Source organism: Labrus mixtus, chromosome 19 (genome assembly GCF_963584025.1).
Source record: "Labrus mixtus chromosome 19, fLabMix1.1, whole genome shotgun sequence".
Classification (NCBI taxonomy): domain Eukaryota; kingdom Metazoa; phylum Chordata; class Actinopteri; order Labriformes; family Labridae; genus Labrus; species Labrus mixtus.
The window spans coordinates 4,671,714-4,694,549 of record NC_083630.1 but is presented as its reverse complement, the minus strand read 5'-3'; the positions used below and the strand labels follow the sequence as shown (position 1 = coordinate 4,694,549).

The following is a 22,836-nucleotide window of genomic DNA, read 5'->3' as shown; positions in this document are numbered from 1 at the left end:
CTCTTACAAGGCAGCATGGCAAAACAATTACCTGATAGAAAATGGACAGTGAGCATGACAAAGTGAGCGACGTCTGTCAACCCGACACCTTATGAAACGATGCCCGACGTCTCGTAACTTTTTTTACACATGACAGCATGACGGCTCTCCTGAGGGGCTCGTCGTCTGAGTGCTAATCCATACGGCCTGAGGAGGAGGAGGAGCAGGGAGAGACAAGACGGCGTTAATGAGATCCAGATCTGCTCTGTTAGCTTAGCGCCGGGCTGCATGCTCAGACACAGACAGCGGTCCATCAAGCTGCTCCTGAAGAGCTGCTCACAGGCCTCACAAGCAAGTGAAAAGTGTAGATGTCCATTCAGCCAGGCTTTCTTGAAGGTTTGTGTTGTTGCAGTTGCAGTACAGCCAACGACTACAACCAGGTCTATCTTTTTCCAAATAAATCCATTGACCTCTTTGTCACTTATTGTATGTAGTATCTGTGTGGAGCGGTCAACAAAACTGTCTTCTGTTTTGTTTGACTGATGTCACACCTGATGTCTGGTTTGATTGATCTACCGACTTTGGCCTTTGGGTGTTTCAAGAAAAAAACATTGAAAATTGCCTTAAACCAGCAATCTCTCTACTGGCTAGCAGGGCGAGGCAATATAAAAAAAAAACTCATCCCCGACACCTGAAGCCAAATTCCAGACAGTAACATGTCTAGATAACAAATGTAACCAATAAAAAAAACAATTGCAGCTTCCCAAAGGTGACAATGTCCTTGATTCCTCTTTGTTTGTTATGATTGTGCATGAATATTTTCATGTTCGAGACTGTTGGCTGATACATCAAGTAACTGTGAGACATCACCTTGGGCTGAGGAAATTTCCTTTTCATGTTTTGAACATTTTGTAGATCTTTATAGACACAACTGGACAGATGGGGAGTTGTTCAGCTACGGATTAATTAACAGAGTCAATTCCACATTGAACACGGTCTCTGACTTGCAGGTGTTCTTAATAGAAAGTATTATTCATAGAGCATTAAAGGGGGATTTAGGAAAGCTTATGAAACAATGCTCTACTTCACACGATGTGGCACTGGGCAGGAATGTGAATCGACCATTATTTGTAAATGAGTCTCAGATAATATCGAACCTGTCAGCCTAGATCTTTGAGTCGCTGATGTTTTTCTAGTGCAGGCTTGAGGAAACAGCAGCGCTCCAGCTCGGCACATGTTTGGACCACATGAAGGCACTGTTACACCGTGCGCCTCGGTTGTTGTTTGACTGAGACATATTTCCAGACGGCTGCCTGGACTTCGGGCAGGAGATGAGGGATTTGCTACAAGGGAAGGAGTCCTCGCTGCCAGACCCAGACCCTTTCATAATCGCCCAGGAATTATGCACATCCCAGTTAAAGCACTGGTAGAGTGAGTTATGGCTGTGGTGGTGTTTCCTGAGACGTCTGCCAAGAAGATGATTTAGATAGATCACACGTCTAGGCTCTGAGGGTTCCTCGGACACTGTTTAAACACAACGCTTTATTCAGAGGACAGAGGAATGCAAAGGGCGCTGAGTGAAAAACCCATCACCTACCAGCGACATTTCCAACATGGACATTTTTGTCCTAGTAGTGCTGTAAAAGTAAGCGAGTCAACAGCAAAGCTTTAAAGATAAAATATAAAATATAGACTTATACAAAAGTAATGCTGCTCCATACATGTGTGGTGGTGACTGTGTCTGCAGAGACTCTGTCCTCTGACTGGAGTTTCATGTTTTTAATTTTCTTTCTGGTTGCCACAGGATGTTTCTGGACGGAGAGCTGGTGTGTTTCCTCCAATCAATGAAGGCACACAGGTGAATTTAGGAGTGGATATATTTCAGTGATTGGACGCAAATTCAAACAGGCAAATATGGTGGTTGTGGACGTAGCAGCAAAGAAGAGAAAATACAATCACAGTGAGGAGAAACGCCGGGCGGATAAAGCTCCAGGGTGAACCTTGTGTTGGCTTTCACCTACAGACGTGGAGTTGGTCGGCTTTTTGTTGGACAGGCAGGTTCCAGACACCAGCGGTTAGCTCGTCATAATGTGCAGTAGCTTGCGGTGTACAAGCAGTAAACAGACACACTACATCCTGCAGTGAGTGTGTGCTTCTGGTGGGGATGAGGTACCCAGTTTGAATGTTGTGTTTACAAGCAGCAAAAAAACAATGCTGACTCCACCTTCATGTGCATTATGCTGCATTCATGTGGTGTACGACACATCGGAAAAATGAGTTCTCAGAGTTTTAAAATGCACATGAACACCTGCAAAAGTCGGAACAACAACTCACTCGGGGAAAAAAATGTAGGTGCCTGACTTACCGACTAACGTCAGAATCGTCATCACGAGTGGCAAAATATGTTTGGTCAATGTTAACATACTTTTTATTAATTCACGTTTTGCACATCAACTTTTTACTCAAATATAACTTAACAAAAAATTTCCTTTTGTAGCTTAAAAAAGATTTTTATTCCGTTTAATACAGAGGGAAGTTTGTTGTGAAATATGTATACATTCAGCTTTACACTTCATACAGGAATCATCCCAACCAATTCCTTAAAAATACACAATTTACAAGGTTTACATGTTCCAACATATTTATTAAACACAAAAGAGATAACTGAGTAAAAGCCTACTTCCTTTTTGTTTTATTATACCATTAAAATCAAAATGGTAAACTTACTTTAGCTAAATATAAGTTATATTGTTTATAGTAAAAAGCCTAACAAGGCCGTTCACTGGACAAACAAACACAAAAAAAATATGGCACGCAGAGACTCACATGCAATTAAAAAGAGATTTAAAAAATAAAATCTAACTCGTACTCATGTCATTTTCACTGAATCCCCGTTACAAGATCACACTCTCAGAGCTAGACTTTTCCCAGGATTTTTTCCAAGAACACACATCAGCATTCAGATTCTACAAACATGGTGAGAGGTCAGAGGTCAGGGGTACAGTACATGTATAACTGCTTTCCTCAGATACAAAAACACACAGATAGATAGAGTACTGTGAAATCCATTAGCCATGTGGAGCACACAGCTCTTTCTTTGATTTTCCGAAACCCAGTGGAAACACCCTCATGACTCACTGCCCCGTCTTATATTGAACACTTTTCCTTTGTCTCTGTCCAGTCCAAACGGATGTATATGAATAACTGCAGCAGTGCTAGTGATATTACTGATATTATCTGTCTGAGTGAGGGAGTGCCAGTGAGTCGCACTCCATTAAAGCAACTCGTTACAACAAAGGCGTGCAATTTTAAGAGGTTCCCTCTTCTTCGGGCACCCGGTGGAAAGCTTGCTAGTGCCAATCTCTTTGATTCATGCACTCTTCAAAACACACCACAGGTTTGAAGTCCAAGTCAATAAAAGCAGTAAAACATCGTTCCAGACACTTGGTAACTCTATTATATTCTGAAGAAAAATGAGGCAGTTTGTGAAACAACAAAAGAAACGCATGATCCAGGCCTTTAAAGACTGAGAGTGTGCGAGATGAGAAAACAAGTCAGCCTGGCTTGATAAGCTTCTTCATGAGCAGCGTAATGTTCAGTCTGCGGGGGAGGGGGGGCGGGATCAAGCACAGGACAGAGCAGAGGAAAGGCTCACACTGGAGAGAAGTTGGATTTGCATTGATACAGATGTGTTCGCTAAGGCAAGGTGCTCCGAGGATGATCAGCATGCTGGAGACGGAGAAAGAAAAAAAAACCTGGGGGTCAAACTGTTTCCATTCTCATCATCACCCCTCACAGATTTATTCATGTGTGTGACTTTGGTTAATTCTTTTAATTATTTCTTTCGATGTGTAAAATGAGAATGGCTCATATTTTGACCCGGGGTCTAAAAACGGCACAAAACTGTGACTCAAAACGAAGACGAGGAGAAAAAAACAAACCCTCACTTGGTGTCCGTTAAGAGGAAGGCGGAGCTGCAGTTGCATATTAGCGCAGCATTGTTATTAGAAAGTGTGCAAAAAGTCTGTGTGAACAGCGAGGAGACGGACGGTCGACCCTCAGACCTCCACCGCCTCTATGTCTGAGGAGAGGGCTCAGCTCAGGATGACACAGCGGGGAGGGGTGTGTGTTTGTGTCCATGTTTATATTTGAGTGTGTGGCGTCCACGTGTGTGTGTGTTTGAACATGTGTCTGTGTGTGAAGGTGTTTTCCATCGTTTGTCTAGACCAGGGAGCAGTAGCCTCCGCAGGTTCCGCCTCCCGCGTCCTCGTCGGTGAGCTGGACTCCTCGGCCGTGGTTCTCGCTCTGCCATAGACCGGGGGTCTGAATAATCTTCTCCACCAGCTCCTCAAACGCACACTGAACACCGTCCCTGGTCTTGGCACTCGCCTCTGGAAGAACAGAGCGCAGAGGAGAAATAAAGGAGGAGAGAGAAGAGAGAGAAGTGAGGAGGTGAAGACAGAAACATAAAAATGCAGGAAAAGTTTATTGTAAGAAGAATTGAGAGGAGTTTGAATGTCTGCATTTTGACAAGAGCTGACTGCTATATTGGGTTGCTATGAGCCTATAGCTCCTTAATGGAGCATATAATGTAGAAAACAAGGCTTTGGGTGATTTTGAAACATCACGTCGTCTCTGGCTGCACGCATGTAAACAAAAAAACTCCAATAAAGATAGAAAGTTTGATCATTGTGCAGACTTCAGACGACCAGTGCATCCAGACACCAGACAGTTTGATCAACAAACCTTACATGAACACAACCTTTAATAACACAAAACATGCTGCTGTAAGCATCTTTGCAATAAAATAAATCAATAAAGACCGTGACTCACAGACAGAAACTGAATTCAAATAGAAAAGGATACTGAGCAACAACCCAGTTGACCATTAAAACAAAAACAAAATCAGAAAGCAGCATTTTGATTTAATTTGCAGTCAGATCACTGCAAAAGAGAAAAGATATATTTATTTCTATTTCTAAATTTTAAAAATGTGCTTTATTGGATGCTTAAAAAGAATCTGCCTTAAAGATCTCATATTGGTTGTTCTCCTTTCTGGATGTCATTCTCTGCTGAGCTTTAAGCGCTGAGTGTTGGAAAATACCTCAAGACTAACTTTCAACCTCCGACATGAACAGTGAACCAAAGACCGTGATTAAGGACCAGAGTCAACACCTCCTCAAAGACGGGAGACACCAGAATTAGATTCTAGGAAATTCTTGTTAAAACTTGGAAAGATCAGAAAGAAATGTTTCCGTTTTAACAATCATTTTTAGAAAATGGCATTTTGAGAACTTGAGGAAAGTAAACATCTATACTTGATCCATTTAACGGAAATCTTGAAAATAACAAAAGCCGAGGGGAAAAGAAAGCACATGAAAGACGTTACACAAAGAGGTTTTATAAATAGACCTATGAGAGCGTTCCTCAGAAACTATGATAGTTATTTCTAAAGTTGTGTGAAAGTCTCGTGCGCAGCAGGTCTGTGCAGAGCAGGGAATCCTCCTCCCCGACTTACCTATAAAAAGCATGGAATGTTTTCTTGCAAACTTCAAGCCTTCGGCCCGGTCGAGCTCGTGGTTTTCCTAAAACAAAAGAGAGGTAATGGCTTATTTGAGGTCTGCCGGGCGGAGCCGTCAGCCACTGTGGTCGTCACAGGGTGGAGAGGAAAAGTGATTTTCACAGACAAAGAACAGGACACAATAAATTCATAATGCTCTACTTAGTGGGCATTTTTATCCTGGTTTAAAAAAAAAAGAACAGCTGCCTGAAATATGAAAATGGGTCTGCCACCGTCATTTAGCTCCGTCATTTGTCAAACGGCTGGAAGCTGACTCTCATTCTTTTAGCCGACTTGTGAATCTGTTCTGTGAAACTAAGCTGTAACGTCTTTATGCTCTTCTAAACTTGAAATCCAAATCTAAATTTCCCCTGCTAAACTTCTTTCATCACTTCAGGTGAAGCTGAGGCTTTAAGCGAGCATGCTGAAACCTTTTTCTACCTGACAGGAAACACACACATTTTATATATGAACACACTCACCCTGTCGATTTTATTCCCCACGAGCATTTTGACGAGGTCGTTCCTTGTGCAGTATGTCTCTAACTCGTTGAGCCAGTTGTCGAGCTTGGTGAAGGTTTCCCGTCTCGTGACATCGTACACTGAGATAAAGAAAATTACAATGGAGGAAAATACTTCATTAAACTGTCAATGTCATCATTACTTAGGCTACAAAGTGAGACTGCTTCTGTTTTCTCCATCTCTTAATCCATAATAAGACAACAGAGTCTGGTCATCACCGGAAAAAAACTTTTTTTGTGGCATTTGAGAAAGTGTGCGGGTTTATCTTCTTCTTCAGGTTGCTGTTTTTGCACTGCCCTGCACCTACGTGATTTGCCTACAACTACCTCCTTTTTCATTTTTAAAGCGCTAACGACTGGAGAAGATTTAAGGATTAATGACTGTAAACAGAATATTTTGCTTGTATTTTCATGAGAGAGGGAAGCAGAAAAATGTTCCACTTCTGTTGAACTTGTTAATGTCATTTTTCTTTCTTCTGCAGCAGTGATGATGTTTCTCCGGCCGTGTTGTGTTGACTATCAAGTGTACATCTCTTCTTCTATTGATCTGTACAAACGGACAACGTGGGAGAAAAAAAAACTAGTATGGTGGAAATAAGCAGTCATCATTTACCTTTGAATTATCACAATCTGAATCTCACCCAGGAAAAAGAAAGGCGGTATTATAACAGTTAAAAACAGTGATTTTTTAGGAGTGATGAAAATGAAAAAGTTTAAAAAAAACATTGAATTGTTTTTTCTTGTCGCTGTAAAGAACAGACCTCTTAATTCTTTACTTCCAGTTCACAGCACATCAAAATAAAAAAACATAGCGTAGTCTCCACAGCATCACACAGGAGCTCTATGTGCTGTATTTCTATATATCATTAGAGCAGAAGGCTGCAGAGGAAGTCTGTTTTAGAGGTTTAACTCACTTCCTGTGTGTGTGTTCATATGCATAATGTACATGCATGTCCATACGACCACTCGGACTTTAGGCTATAAACTAACTTCCAGAGAGAGAGGAGAGAGGCGAGAGAGAGTGTGTGTGTGTGTGTGTGTGTGTGTGTGTGTGTGTGTGTGTGTGTGTGTGTGTGTGTGTGTGTGTGTGTGTGTGTGTGTGTGTGTGTGTGTGTGTGTGTGTGTGTGTGTGTGTGTGTGTGTGTGTGTGTGTGTGTGTGTGTGTGTGTGTGTGTTTATAGGTCACAGGATGAAAAGCCATCACGTTACTTTTACAACCAGGGACGTGAACTTTACATTTTGGAGGCACACACACAAGCTCTGAAGCTCATACACACAGGTGCTTTAGCGATGATGGCGTCAGCAGTCTGACTTACCCAGGATTACTCCCTGGGCACCGCGGTAGTAGCTGGGCGTCAGCGTTCGGAAACGCTCCTGTCCTGCAGTGTCCTGAAAATCAAAAACACAACTAGTTCAACACGAGTGGACACACTGGACGGGACAAACAGGGGACTCTGACGGAAGGAAATGCAGGACTGATAGACATAAACAACAAGGCAGACTACAATGTCCCTCATGGAGGCAGAGATGGTGTTACAAGGGCGCCATCTTCTGGCTACATGAGGGTATAGACAGACTGTAGATGTTTTATGGAAACTGTTTTTCTCACTTGCTTTGGCTCTAATCTAAAAAAAAAAGTCCACACACCAGAAGCTGCAATTAAATCTTAATGGGAATAATGACCACAGGGCCCTCGCCCTTCATCAGACATGAACCAGTGAGTAGACACACCTCCACATATATACAACCCCTGAGGTCACCTGACAGGTCACGTGATACAAAGCAAGGACAAATATTCAACATTAGCTATGCAAGGAATTCATAGTGAAGGTTGACAAGACCTATGCATGGGCACTGCAAATACACAAATCTCAAAAACACATGAAATCATTCAAAGCACTTTTTGAATTCTTCACTCAACAGCTGGTTTCTTGTGCAAATCATCTTTACCATTTACAGATGTTTCAGCACATTTATGCAAAAACATAGTTTGTTTGTGACTGATCAGAACAGGTCGTCTCTTTTCCTCTGAATCATTTCACTTTCTAACATATTGTTGAATTATTTCCTGATGTAAGTCATCACATGAATAATACTTGTGTATTTATGTCATTGGTCTTTGCTTTGGTTCCTCAGTAAATATTTTATTTTGTACTGACGGGTGTAATGTTTTGTTCTGTACAATAAAAGCTGGTGACTGCTCTGTATGGCTTGTGTTGCAGGGGAAATTAAACAGTTTTTCTCTCAGATTCAGACAAATCCTACAGCTCTTTAATGTTTTCAAAGTAAAACCTTGAGCTTTCAAAATCAGCATCATTAAAGGGGGATTCACTTTGAAACTTCATTAGTATTCAGTCTCTGTTAAAACATAAAGATCAGGACTGTACAAGAAGTCAATTAGGAGATAAAGAAATAAAAAAAACATCTAGAGTCAAACATTCATCCTCTCAAAACATCTAAACATGTTGTCGACAGTCATTTAGACGATGTCAAAGAAACGTGCCATTTTGTCTGCCTCGGCCATGTGTCACCCATAGACACAACAACTTCATTTGACACATGAATTACAGGTTCGGGCTGCAGAGTTGCAGACTCTTGCAGCTTAACCGTCGTGATTTGCGTAAAATATGAGCTATTTTGGGAGTGTATCTGGTAGCTGAAAGCTTTAAGAATGTTTCAAGAGATTGCGCCAAAACCATTTGTGAAACGCTGTAATCTCTGCCCTGATTGACACACAAGAACGAGGCTCGTCTTTCTGTCTCATGAGAGTCACTGCAACATGATTATTTTACTCACCCATATTGCAAGCTTTGCCTTGTTACCGTCCACAGAAATGGTTTTCACTTTGAAGTCAACACCTAGACAAAAAAAGAAGTCAGTCAATCACTCATATTTCCCTCTTCCTGTTTCAGACACATTAAGGACACTCTTACAGGTCATTCAGAGCAATTCAACGTGCATGAGATACATGAAAAACAAGTCAGCATTTAGGGTACATTAAAAAGCCAGTTAACATCATTCTAAAGTAAGCTTGAGATCAGAGACACATTGTGCATTATTATTAAGAGGTTTGATCCCTGTAGTCATTGTGTCTTTAGTTTTTCAAACCTCCAGAAACTTGTTCCTCACTTTACCTTGCTTGGTTTTAATTCTGGAGACACTGACCAAACCTGTTTTGAAAGACCTGAGGGGTCTAGATGTTTCATAGCATGTAGGTAAAATAAATATGTATTTGGTGCTTTATAAATATAAAGAATATATAATAAATAAAGACACACAGTACGCTGTCTATGGCGCATGCTCTGCTGCAACAGCACCGCTCTTTCACGCTGACTGGCCTCTTTCATTGTTGGTGTGTTTCTTCCTTTTACTTCCAGTTGTACGTTATAATATATGTGTAAACCTGTGTACCAACTGTGCAAAGCTGTGACAACACATTTCTCCCTGGGGGGCGATAAAGTATTTTATTGTAGTGCAGTGCTGGTGTGTGGCTCCACTTTCTTGGTGCAGGTCCGACTCTTTCTGGAAAGCTTTTTCTGTCTTATAGATTTCTTTATAACAAAAGACCTGTTAAAACACAACTATAACAGTCTAGCTAGCTATCTGAACATAAATATTTACGTATCCTATTCAGACAGAAACGCTTAAATTTGAACTATTTCAATGGTGGAAGTCGGCATATTTTTTTAAAGGTGAGGCCAGAATCCACTATGGGTGGCTGTGGATCAGTTAGTAGAGTCGTCATCTCTCCACCTTAAGTGTCCTCGGGTAAGACACTTAACCCTGAATTACTCCCGCTGCCTGCGTCGGTGGTGTATGAATGTGTATGAATGGATTAGTTACTGCTGATGGACTCTTTACTCAGCAGTCTCTACCATCAGTGTGTGAATGTGTAGGTGTGACCTGTGGTGTGAAAACACTTTGAGTAGTCAGAAGATTAGAAAAGCGTGACACAAGCTCAAGTCCATTTACCATTTAGACGCTCGTCTGGCCTGATTTGTAGATCTTGGTGAAATAAATGAAGGGACTGACTATTATTAGTTTTTTCTTATTGGAGCAAAAACACCGATTTTCTATTTTGCTGTTTAAAATAAAAATCCTTTCCCGGCAGCAGACTACAACTAGGATTGATGTATTACAAAAAAATATAGACACCACGACACGTCTCTGAACTTCAACTAACCCCAGCCTTCCAGACTGGCATCGTGCCCGTCCCATGTCCTATATTTAAATCATGAACGGACTATTCATTCATATTCATCTCAGAGGGACAGTGGGGTTTAATGTCCTAGACGTGTATAAAAACATTTAGAATCCCAGCACCTGTGTTATGGCTCAGAGAGCAATGATTCACCTCTGTAAATCCAACCAGGTCTCAGAGGAAAAGACATTTACATGAAGATAACTATGTTGTTCATCTTCCATCCCAAAAATAAATCTCCTGTATTGCCTTTGTGCAGCGTGTCAGCCTGCAGAGCGTGTTTGGATGACATGTCGGTCTACAGTTTTAGCATCCACTGACAGATTTAGCAGGCCTGTGATGGGCTTGTTTTTACATCTGGGAGTGCGGGGAGGGCAGTTTAAGTTTGGAGTCAAAACAGATGAGGAGGAAAGTAGACATGAAAACAGTCTGACGATATATATGACACACAGTACCACATACAAATACAGTGTGTCCACTTCACACAGTAAATCACAACAACTAGCTGTTCCTCCAGTCCAGCATATGGGGAGGAGTTTACACTAAACACTGGACCTGGACCAGTGTGTCCTGCTTTAGTACAAACTCAGACGGGCCTTTAACAGAAAATACAGTGAGTCTGTTTGCAAATATCACAACAAGGTGGGATTTTATAAGACCAACCTGTTCACCATGAGCCACAACGAGACACTTAGAAGGGCTGTACTGGACTCAAGAGTTTGAGAGTTGAGTAAGAAATATGTATTCCTTATTTTCTAGCAGCACCAAATCAAAGTCAGCTAGTCTCTTACTGTCTCATGTCATGGTTATTTTTTAAGTATATCATACAACCCAAAAACATCGTAATCAATACTGCCTTCACTTGGAATAACAGGCATAAGTCCGATGTGTCCAGTTGCTCCGGCTGCTTTGTCTGCAGCATATGAATGTGTCTGTATGGGATGAATTAATACTTATGAGACACTTTACATAGCAGCCTCTACCATCAGTGTCTGAGAGTTAGCACCAGAGAGAGAAAGAGAAAAACATCCTCAGTTGAACTTGTGAAGGTGATCGGGATGAAAGTACATGAATTGGGATCAAGCGATTCTGGATTTGAAGTGTTTCTTGTCTGATGTGAGGGAGCTGGAGACAATGAAGAAGGGCTTGATTCCAATAGAGTCATCTGTTCGGCATCAAAATCACAGTTGGCTGAGTAAAACAGCAGTTATCTAAGCCATGACCTTGAAAAAAACAACACTGTGTTTTAACTGCTTTAACCTCTCCTTGATTCTGTATTTGGGTTTTAACAAAGAAAGCAATGTGAGCTAGAAAATCATGCACTTAGCGGTAGAGAACACGACGTCAATAAGGTGATAAATCTTGACTTCTACTGAAAAAAAACCCATTAAGGCTGTTTCTGGTTGTTACAGCCTCAAGGCCCCGCGTCCTTGTTGGATAACATGATTTATAACATTAATAGTAGCTGATATGGTTTGCAGGTCCACCAGGACTTGGAAGAGCCTTCAGTCCTAATGTGCCAATAAGTTCACAGTTTCATCAGCCGGGTCTGCAGCACAGTTTTCTTCTTCAAATCCAATTTAAGTTTGAAATAAATTTAATCGCTTTTCGGGCTTGGAGAATGAGATTTGATCATGTTAACTTTCACTTCCAGCTTGCCAAGTGTTCATACCAGCTGTTAGCAAGCGTCCTCACAGGCAGATTTTCAGAAAGCTGACCTTGTTTTTGATTCTAGCATTACAAATATTTGACTGTTTTAGACTATTAGCAGTGAATTCAGTGAGCAGTGGACTCAAGAAGCAACATGATTGAGCCAATTCTACCTCTGGAATAAATAACTAACTATTATTTTGTGGAATAATGCCATTTACACCCTGAGGGGCCTAATCAGGACTTGAAAAGGCGAGCAAACTCAGTTGTAACACATCCCTGCACGAAGCTGTCTTCTGCCACCTGCATGAAAGCTTTGCACAAGCAACTGTAACAACAGTTTGGTAACCCTGAACCTGGGAAGCTTTATAAACATTGCTTCATGTATAGTTAGCTTTAGTGTTACTTTAAAAAATTTTCTACTGTAAGGAGTTTTATAACCATGATCTTTCAACTATTTACACAATAGCAATAGTTGGACTCCCAAACTCTAATTCTATACTGATTTTAAATTCATGTTTGTATGAGTGGAGGAAGAGTAGTTGCTACTTAGCTAGTGGCTAATGGGGAACCAAATAAACAAACAAAAAAATACTATATGTGTTTTATTAAAGTCATCATTTGTGGTGGTGCTGAAAATGATTTGTATTAACTTTTATATGGAGTGAGTGCGTATCTACTACCATCATAATTTGTGACTCATTTTGACTGTGCAGATGATGAAGCTGATGATCTCACAGTTGTCACCACCTAACTGTCATTTCCCCCCTTCTCTGAAGTGACCTCAGATGTGTTACTCACCTATTGTTGCCGTTTGTTCCGGGTCAAATGTGTCATCTGTAAATCTCAAGAGGAGGCTGTGGACAGGAAGAAGGAGAAAAACGTAGATGAGAACTCTTTATTTTCATTTCATACAAGTCGAGCCAGCTTTAAGTCTTTGGGTCAGATTTTATAACCCCATTGTTCACATTATGTTGTATCTCCTTCTCTTTCTTTTTGATCTCTTCATCCTTCACTTGCATTACGTGAACCATCTCCAGTCAGATGACATCACCACTAGATTGCAGTTAGGAGGTCAGGGTTCATTTCTCAACTCTGACTCATCGCAGACTTTAATCACAGCGCTGATGATTGGGATTAGCCGACTCTTTTCCTCTGACTCGGGCATGATTCTCTTATTTTTTTTCACGGGCCATGAGGAGGGATGCTGGAGCAGCGAGTGTTTATTGTTTGGAGTCCGTATAAACGATGAACTATGCATGGAGACAGCCAAGTTCAGAAATGCGTTTTGTTTGGGTCATTTGTTCGTGGAAAATGAAACCTGTGTCTACCTCGCCGAGCAGTCATCACCACCCTGATGACTTAAGGGTTTTACAGATTGCAGGGAAACAACTTAAACATCTGTTTGTTCCAGTCAGTAAAACTACTTGACAATAGCACAATTGCAGTGGAGTAATTCAAATACTGACATTTCAGAATAATTATAACCTGAATTGGTTTATTGTACAAAGGAGAAACCTGTGGAATAATAATAGGATATTGATTCCCACGGCTTGTGTAGAGTGCTGTATTGTTTTGAGGAAATTTAAACCTAGGTTTATGTTACGGTATGCATAAACTCTGTCGCTCCTCAGTGCTAAGTCTAAAAAAAGAGAAAACTAACCTGCACTGCCGGACAAGACAGGAACAGAACCTAGATTTAAACCACAGTTGTGACTTGCAGTCCAAACAATTATCTTAGTAGGATAATGTCAAAAAAAGAGTAAGTAGAGGGGAAAAGAACCAACTGGACATCACTGCTGAGCTGACATTATTGAATTAAAGGTTTTTCTAATGATGCTAAAGTATCAGAAGTGTCTTCAATGCAGACTAAAACGAAGGATTGGTTATTAGCAATTATTGCAGTTTGTGCACACATCTGATGTCATCATTTATTGTGATTTAATAAGCTAATCTCCATATATTGTATTTCTATCAGCCCAGTAAGCAAATGCATGAATACATGTACACACATACTCAAACATATACAGTAAATGACCATAAAAATGTGAAAATACATGAAAACAAAGCTATAACAATTAACGTGTGTGCACATTAAAGCTCTGTGCATCAATAAGAGTTTGTTCTTTAAAGAAATCTGCATTTAAACAATTTTAGTTAGTCAGACGACTTGCAGAAAAGCTTCAGGCAGCTCATCATTCATTGTGTAATATAATAACTATGGGAGTCATGCTGTACTCGATACCAAAGCTTGAAATGTGATGGTTGATGGCTCAGGCTGTTCATCAGGAGTCCTTCATGCTGTCTAGACCACATTCCTGCAGGCCAAATAACCTGACTGAGCTCTCCACTCTGTTGACATACTGCACAGTATAAAACTGGTGGTAACAACACATGATTCTTCTTTGAATATCAGGATGATTTGTGACATCTGATTACCTCACCGTGGAAAAACTGGTCCCTGTTGTGAAAGCTAAACAGCACTTTAGTCTTTCTGGAGAGGCTGAGCCTACAACCTCTTAGATTTGTAGCTGTTTTTATTCTTTTGCGTCAATCACGGGTTCTTGAATAAAAACGAGTGCTGCAAATACAGAAAGATCAGATTTATGTGCTGTTTCTTGACTAGCCATCACAAATATATGCAATAAAATCAGTGACTTACAACGCCTTATGCGTTCATTTTAAGCTGCTAAAATGTAAGTACAGCTTAGATAACAGTCCGTGCTTGAGGCAGTGCAGCCATGAAGACATGAAGGCAGGAAAGTGGTCTCTCTATTGCAACATCTTGAAACAGCTCTGTGACGTCACATACAGCTACTGTCAGCTAGCTTAGGTTAGCTGGACAGGTACCAATCCGTGAGCATTATATAAACCGTAAATACCCTGACACTGTGACCTGTCTTTGTATATTAAAAAAAGACTACTAATTGAGTCATTTTAAAACAGCCTTTATATCTTAAAACTTTAAATTTTGTTTTTTTTTGCTGCTATGCTAATGCTAGCAGGCAACGCTAACGGTGAGCCACGACATCATTTTCTTGGAGACATCTTTAGCTTACCTTGACTTGCCAACACCACTTTCTCCTATAATCAATATTTTCAGCGTCGTTAGTACGTCGTCTTCCATGTTCAGTTCACGGTAAGCGGCGTTATTGTCAATAAAAAGCTAAAACAGCCTGTTTTAAAGCGCAGTCTTCACAAACTTGCGTCCCCTGTTTACAGCTTGCTCGCAACAAAGATAGTATGACAGTAAAAGATGTCTCACTCCGATCGTATCCGATGTGACTTTTTGGCACTTCCGCTGTACACGGTGTCTGATGAGCTCATCCGAACGATAACGTCGACGATTACACAAGAAGACACACATGTTACCGTACATCATCCTCATGCATGAGGATTAGAGCAAGATAAATGGGCCAGACATGAGGAATAAATAATGAAATAAGGAAGATTTTTATTTGAGGAAAAAAGGTGAAAATGTCCGGAAAAATGTAATTTTTAGAATTAAGTCGAAATATTTAGTAAAATGTCATTCTAGAAATCGTATTTCAATTTTATTTAGGACCCTCTTGTTGACATTTCCACACTACTATACAATCTTTTCTCAAAGCACATAATGGAAAAAATCTTCCTCCTCTCATTGTTTTTTTTCTCATGCCTGGCCCTAAACCATGCATGTCTTCTTATAATTGGTTTAAAAAAATGTAATATCCAAGTAATTTGAGTCAACCTTTTTATTGAATTTGAATTGTTCAGTAATACAGGCTAATTAGTAAATAGGAGCACAGCATGGCATACAGTATCTTAAAGTCAAATCAGATATTTTAAATTCAGTCATTTTAAATATTGTCTTCATCTTTAAACAGGGTTACATTTTTTCTTTACAGTACAGCCCAAAACCCAGTCCTCCTCTGAATAAGACTTATCAGTGATTGATGAAGCAACACTTGTGACCATGAGTCACACCATGACAGGATGATAAATGATTTCATGCTCTACATACCTCGATAAAACCATGCAGTGTTCTGAGACCAGAGCCTTACACTGCAGATAGTTATCTTTGAATTATGAATGCACTCACTGAGACACTGACCTCACTGCACCTCTGTGAAGTAGAAATAACTTTATGTGTCGTTACCCGAGTTTCTGTCTCACTGTTAAAAACATGGTGATCCACAATGAAAAGTAATCAAGCAAGTAAAGACAAAGGTCGTTTTAACAGTTTATTTAATAAATAACTCATAAACAGCATTGGGAGAGAACATGGTATTGAAATAAAAGGCACTTTGAAAAACATCACTATAAAGGCTTGTGTGTGAACTTTAGAGGCATTTGGCTGTGAAAGCGTTTCAGAGGTGATTCATATGATGTCGAAACTAAATGTCTTGTTTCAGTTTAAAATTGAGAAGAAAAGCAACAAACTGAACTGACCCGGGCAGATAAGTTCACCAGTCCACTGAACAACAGAAAGCATGTTTTTTCTTTTTCTTTTTTGGCGTACTTGACAAACACAGGAAAGGACCTGAGTAAAAAAGTTTCTGCAGTTAGCACATAAAACAATGCTTCATTTATTATTTGCATGATAATAAAACAAATCCTTTGATTGTTCAACATGGCTACAATCTGAGCAGTTTAATAAGTGGTATACAGTCCCTTAGTATTAGCACTTCAATCAAAGACGGTTCATATTCATCTCAGGTTTTCAGTCCTCTAGAAAAACAAAGTACAAACCTCAAACTTCAGGTGTTTCTCAGCTGCAGTTCAAAAACTACATTTACAACCACTGCATTAGAGATCCAACACAACTGTCCAATCTACAGTATGTTCACCGCTAGATATTAATCAAATCGTCCTATTGCAGTTGTTTTCTATATATACACACATTGACAGAATGTGCTGCTGTGACTGACGATTTACAGATTAAACTCAGGTCCTGTCTGCAACACACAACAAAAGATATCAGTGCACACAGAGAGAGAGAAGCGAGGCCGAGGCGGAGGAATTCTTGTACATATATTGGAAATCCAAAGTGTCCACATGGTGTTACTTTAAAAAAAGTGAATCCTCTGCCTGTTAAAAGTCCTGTGGCAGGAAAAAAAGCACCATCATTTCATCATTTCTGCAAATATGCAACTTAAAAAGTATATACACAGAGTGTAGACTGTACATCTAAAAATACAATGAATGCATATAAATGAAGAGTGTTAGTAAAGAGACAGATGCAGTGGCTGTAGGGTACATTATTACAGTAAAGCGACAGAGACAAAGGGACATTAATCTTCTCCTTCGGATCCCCTCAAATCCACGGTGAATACTGCAGTGAGCAGAGTTCATGAGAAAATACAAGCCGATCATTTCCCTTCATATTTAGGATTGACCACAGTCGTGACAGCACTTTTGTAGATTGGATTTTCACCCTGTAAAGCAAAAAGAAAAAAACAGTTACAATTAAGATTTTATAACTGGGCCAAACAGAATGTTTTAGTTAGATCTTCTGCCACAAAAAATGTGTTAACCTTTAGGTTTAGTTACTCACTGCACCTATCATTTATCAAGAACACACTTTTCAAACTATCATGCTCTTCTGTTTTCAACTAAACAAGAACAACCAGCAGGTACAAATGTATCTTTTTTTTAAGCACACAGCAAACTTACCAGACAAGCTTTTTGTATTGAGACACTTCAATCCTCAAACTCTGTGCACGTTTTGTGACATTGGAACTGGACAGATCGTCACAGCACACTCATGCACCTATTTATACAAACTATTTAAATCACTCTTCCAGGGTCCAGTTATCTCTTTTTTTAGTTTACCTGATAGGTTTAAAAGGCAGGTGAGAGAGAGGCAACAGAGTGAAATGAAGTCACACATGAAACAGGCCATGCAGGAAAAATGAGGAGGGAAAGGAAGAGAAAATACAAACTTAAAGGGCGGCAGCTTTGCGGCCATAGTTTGGGTTCTGGAACTGATTGATAGGACTCTTGTATATGGGGTTGTCTTGCTACAGGTAGGGAACGAGGACAGGATACAGTTCAGCACAGAAGAGAAAAAAAACGATTGAAAAAGCAGAATGAAGGAGGAAAAGGAACAAAATAAAGTCCAGAGAGAGCGATGGAAGTAAGACAGTAGAGGTGAGGGAAAAAAACAATTTACATAAAAATGGAGATTCTTATCATCTAAGATTTGAAATACATACATCTATTATTTTTTTTGGCTAATCAGTCACTCCCTGCTAAGTGCTAAGGCTAGCTCTTTCACTCAGTAGAACACCAAATGTAGCAGAAAGAAATTCAGCCAGTGTCACAGATGACTGGAGTAGATCCTGAAGTATGTTGTACATAGCAACTATGAAACATGAGGGTATAATACACTTGTGATTAATGCCATAATTAAGTTTTGGGAGCAAAGAAAATGTGATCAGGAGAAATGTCAGACTCCGGCTGTGATGTTTAATTAAATAAAAAACTAGTGTGTGCACATCCAGGCAAGATAGAGATGTACTAATGTAGAAAAATAAGAAACAAACGGACAACAACTAAAACCACCACAAGAGGGTGACATATACCTCAGGAAGCAGAGGAGGTAAATGTCTCCCTCTGGTGGTGGTTATAGTTATTGTCCCTGTTTTTGGTTGTTCAACAGGTGATAATGATTGACACTGTAAAGACTGTTTCTCTGCTGCAACATTTGCCTGAGGAAGATCATGCAGATCAAAAAAATAAGTTGTTCAATATAATAAATCATTCTGAGCTGAACAGTGTGAAGACCTTTTTCCACATCACACATCATATTCCCACTTAATACTACATTCATGGAGGCTCTATGTTACTGCCTTTATATTTCAGTATTTCTATGACTTTATTATGATATCTGTCCTGCACATGTAGAGAACTATAGCTATGCAGACCTTTTCTTTATCTATGAGTTTAGGAGACACTGCTACAGGAAGTGTTATTTAAACAATGGCCAACTTAATTTAATAGCGATCTATCTAATGTACGTGGAGTTGTTTTTTTTTGGAAGCATAAAAGGCTGCGGGCCTGGCTGTGTGGTTGCCACCAGAGGAGATTACGATAAGAAGCTCATTAAGTATTTCTGAAGCTCATCCTGGTTCCTCTGCCTTGTTTATTTGGTCAGTATTATCAGCTTCAGCCTTCTTTCTTCAAATTAAAGGGATCTGGAGCCGTCGGGTTGCCCTGCCCATGGTGATAAAAAAAAGAGCTGCAGTGCTGATCAGGAACATCTGCATCATCAAACGAACATACACTAAGTGTATGATACATTTCCACCACCAGGGGGAGGCATATCACTGCACAGGAACCCCGTGCTTAACCGACCCTCATCTTATTGATGTTGGCAGATGATGCTACAGAAGGCAGGAAGCAGGGAGGGGAGGAGCTGTGACCACTCCCCGGAAAAAAAGTCCAGCTCTGCTCAGAGTGCATAACTTTCCCAAAAAAGTCCACACAGTGCCTGGCATACTTACTTTTTTTTTATTATTTTGAGCGCCACTCAAAAGCAACACAGGCTGGAGAGAATGTGAGCCAGACACTTTGTAATGTCATCAGCATGTCTGCGAATCTCATCTGCTGCTAAGAACAATAAATGCTTCTCACAAGTTCATTCCCTGACAGTGGCCAAACAACACCTGTTTTCCACATTCACATAACTCCAACAAATCTCTGCCAAAATAAATAAATCAGAAATATCTACTCTGTTCATCCCCCTCAAAAGGGTCTGAACACTCACCGTGTCCCATTTGGCGTTCATCTTCTCCTTCTCAAACTTGGCGAATTCTCTCCTGTCGTGGATGATCATCAGCAGCTTCCAGATGAGCAGCAGGGCTAAGCCAATCAGGACGATGCCGGCGACCACGCCCGCCACTATGGGGATGATGTCAGGACCGGCCGGGCAGTCTAAAACACAGTGAAAGCAGAGAGTTAGGGAGCTTAAAATAACCAGAGAGACCATGGGAAAACATATCATCACACCCCTCTGTGTGAATACACAAATGATCTATTTCTGCAGCGCAGCCACCACAGCCCCTGTAATCATCTCCCCTCGGAAACAGACACCGTCCACACCCTGCCTTCATGCTAAGCTCCGCCCTCCTGCTTACCCAGCGTGCTGACCACATGGACCTCTGTGTTGTTGTTGTTGACGGCGTATGTGTAGTAGAACCAGCAGTCGTTGGCGTCCCTCTCCTTGCAGTGCATGACGGGGTAAGAGGAGTCTCCGGGCTGGGGGAGCTTGTCCCTGTCCTTCACTTTAATCAGCTCGAAGTCAGTGCAGTCTGTCGCGCATGACTCCTTCTTCTCCCCGGTGTTAAATGCCCGGCACTGGACACACTCCCTGAAAGGAACAGGGTGCTGTGAGTGATGAGCAGTGACATTTAAAAGAAAAAAAATTATTTAACCAGGAAAAAGTCTCATTGAGATTAAAACATCTCTTTTACAAGAGCGTCCTGGCCAAGACAGGCAGCAGCACAATTACAGGGTTTCAGACATAAAACACTTAACAACAATGAACATAAATACAGGAATCACAAAAAGAACCATTCATCAGAATCTGTCAGAAGTAATCAGCAACAAAGCGATCAAAAAGGGCAAAACGAGTTAGCTAAAAACATCTACAGTCAGTTATTTCTGCCTCCAGATCATAAAGACGACCTTTAAAAACATTCAAGGAAACCAGCTCCTGAAGATTTAAAGTATCTTGCAACCGATTCCAAGAAGAGGGAGCAGCATACTTGAACGCCCTTTTTCCTAATTCAGTACGGGCTTTAGGGACGGTTAGAAGGTGTAAATCCTGCGAGCGAAGATGGTAACTTCCATTACTTTTTTGAAGAATGTAGCTCTGTAGGTAGGATGGAAGCAGACCGAGAATACCCTTATAAATAAAAATATGCCAGTGGTTTAGTCTTTTATTCTGCTTCTGATGACATTCTCATGTTGTTCTTTGTGTGATACTGACTTTTACATTTAGGTATAAAGGGTCTGTCTTGGTCTTTCTTGGCCCCCTAGCCACTATGACACTGGTGTTGAATGTGAAGAACAGAAATCTATAGCAACATCTATTTGTAGAAATTCCCATTAATTCCAAGTGTAGGATTCCAAAATCTGACATTGTTGGTCTCTCCCCCCTCGACAAAAACGAGACAACCTTAACCCACTTCCCCCTCCACATGTTGGAGTCAGTTTGCTCCGGGCTGCTCAGCCTCAGATTTTTCCCCCTTTATTTGGGTACAGTTTGAGAAAACAAGCACTGTTAAAAGAATGCAGAATTAGCTTTCTTTGGAAGATACCCGCTTGAAAAGGAAAATTGAGACCGCAGAAGTTTCTACATTAGCTTTGGCTGACTATTTGACGTTTGGATATTCCCCCTCAATTCTAAAGCCGTTTTCAAATATGCACTCCTGAAAATATCTAGATCATTTCAGGAGGACTGCTCTGGAAATTCTCCTGACCTGTTTGTTCACATAATGCTCCTCACAGCGGGAGACTATCCCTATCAGAAAAAAAATAACCTAGGGGGCTGTAAGGAAAAACTTTGGGTCAAATCTGAGTAAAAATGTGGATGTTTGCGTTTAAACATGCAGCTCCTCCAGCAAATATCAAGAGTTATATCCACCTCATGGCATCAAACGTTTACCTTTGTTACCTGAGCTGTTTGACATCAGTTTGGGATCCCTAACAACTTCCTGTTTCTGTGCTTAAGTTAGTGTTGTAACTAACTTTATTTCAAAATAAAAGCAGGGTTGAGTTCAAACAGCAAGTAAAGTACCCTCAGCTTAAAACAGAACAAAAATTCAAAATAAAAGCCTTATAATAATAATAAAAAAAGCAGAATCATGAAATTTCAAACATGCAATTAAAAATAAGATTACTCTTTATTCCAGACTTACTTATGCTGCGTGCAGACTCCTGGACAGGTAGGGCAAGTCTCACAGGTGGGACCCTGGAATTTGGGGTTAGTGCACTTGCAGATGCCACATTCACACTTTCCTCTGCCGTTACAGATCTGCTTGTTGCTGGCCATACATGTGCTATTGTCAAGAGAACAATCGCAGGCGCTTCCGGTCCACATGGGGTCACAGACACAGACTCTGCACTCACAGCGTCCATGCCCTGAGAAGAAAGACAAAGAAGAAGTAGCAGAGTTTAAAAGAGCTTCTCTCTCTCTCTCTACACTCCCTCTGTCTGTAAGGCGTTTAAACTCACCTCCACACAGTTTGTTTCCCGAGCGGTCACAGTTGAAGTTGTCACACTCGCAGTACTGGCCGCTGTACCTCTCCTCAGGGTTGTCTCTCTTCTTGCACTCGCACGTGCCACACACACATTCTCCGTTGTTGCTGCAGATGTCGGTGCCGTTGTCTTTACGGCAGGTCCGGTCCATGTCCTCTGTGGCTACGTCGTTGCTGCTGCATTCACACTGTCTTCCTACACGTCCTTCATTACACCTGAGACCAGGAAAAGCATGTCGTTTATAAACTTTTGTATATTTTTTTGTGTAAGATGCACGGCTCATTTTCAGATTGTGTTTTCCTGGACTTACTTGCAGGCTCCACACTCGTAGGTGCCGTTACCAAAGTGGCACCGTTGACTGTTCTTGATTCCGTCTTTGTGGCATTCACACTCGCAGATAAAGTTGAGGGTTATCTCCACCTCCTCTGTGAATCCCAGGGGCTTGATTTTAATGACCTCGGACTTGCCTTGTTTGGGACAACCCTTCGATGTCACACTGATGGTAAACATGACCTAGGACAAAAGGAAAATGTGAAAATGCACCTGTAAAGGTCAACCCATACAGAAGTGAATCATGTCGTTGTGTGATGAGTGTGCAGAAAGGAACCAGACCATAATGACTGAATGCTAACAGACTCTTAATATTCTGCATAGCTATTTAACTTAGCTTCAAGAGACCTG

At 40.8% G+C, this 22,836-nt stretch overlaps 2 protein-coding genes across 3 annotated transcripts in view; both read right to left on the bottom strand.

Moving 5' to 3' along the window:
- Positions 1-4,161: 4,161 nt before the first annotated feature.
- LOC132994045 (ras-related protein Rab-18) lies at positions 4,162-15,166 on the bottom strand. Its single transcript, XM_061064128.1, has 7 exons — positions 14,970-15,166; positions 12,712-12,767; positions 8,856-8,917; positions 7,376-7,448; positions 6,022-6,140; positions 5,498-5,564; positions 4,162-4,370 (listed from the first exon to the last, which is right to left on the bottom strand). The coding sequence occupies exons 1-7, from the start codon at positions 15,035-15,037 to the stop codon at positions 4,201-4,203; spliced, it is 615 nt and encodes a 204-aa protein (XP_060920111.1). The 5' UTR covers positions 15,038-15,166; the 3' UTR covers positions 4,162-4,200.
- Positions 15,167-16,120: 954 nt separating this feature from the next.
- itgb1a (integrin, beta 1a) overlaps positions 16,121-22,836 on the bottom strand; it is a 28,158-nt gene continuing 21,442 nt past the window's right edge. Inside the window, exons 11-17 of one of the 2 annotated variants that reach the window (XM_061064167.1) lie at positions 22,466-22,668; positions 22,132-22,370; positions 21,816-22,038; positions 20,031-20,263; positions 19,661-19,827; positions 17,835-17,912; positions 16,121-17,327 (exon numbers count right to left, since the gene is read on the bottom strand). In XM_061064167.1, the coding sequence (XP_060920150.1) occupies positions 17,835-17,912; positions 19,661-19,827; positions 20,031-20,263; positions 21,816-22,038; positions 22,132-22,370; positions 22,466-22,668 (1,143 nt within the window). In that variant the 3' untranslated portion in view covers positions 16,121-17,327. The remainder of the gene's footprint in view (positions 17,328-17,834; positions 17,913-19,660; positions 19,828-20,030; positions 20,264-21,815; positions 22,039-22,131; positions 22,371-22,465; positions 22,669-22,836) is intronic. The other variant, XM_061064168.1, reaches the window with a different exon arrangement.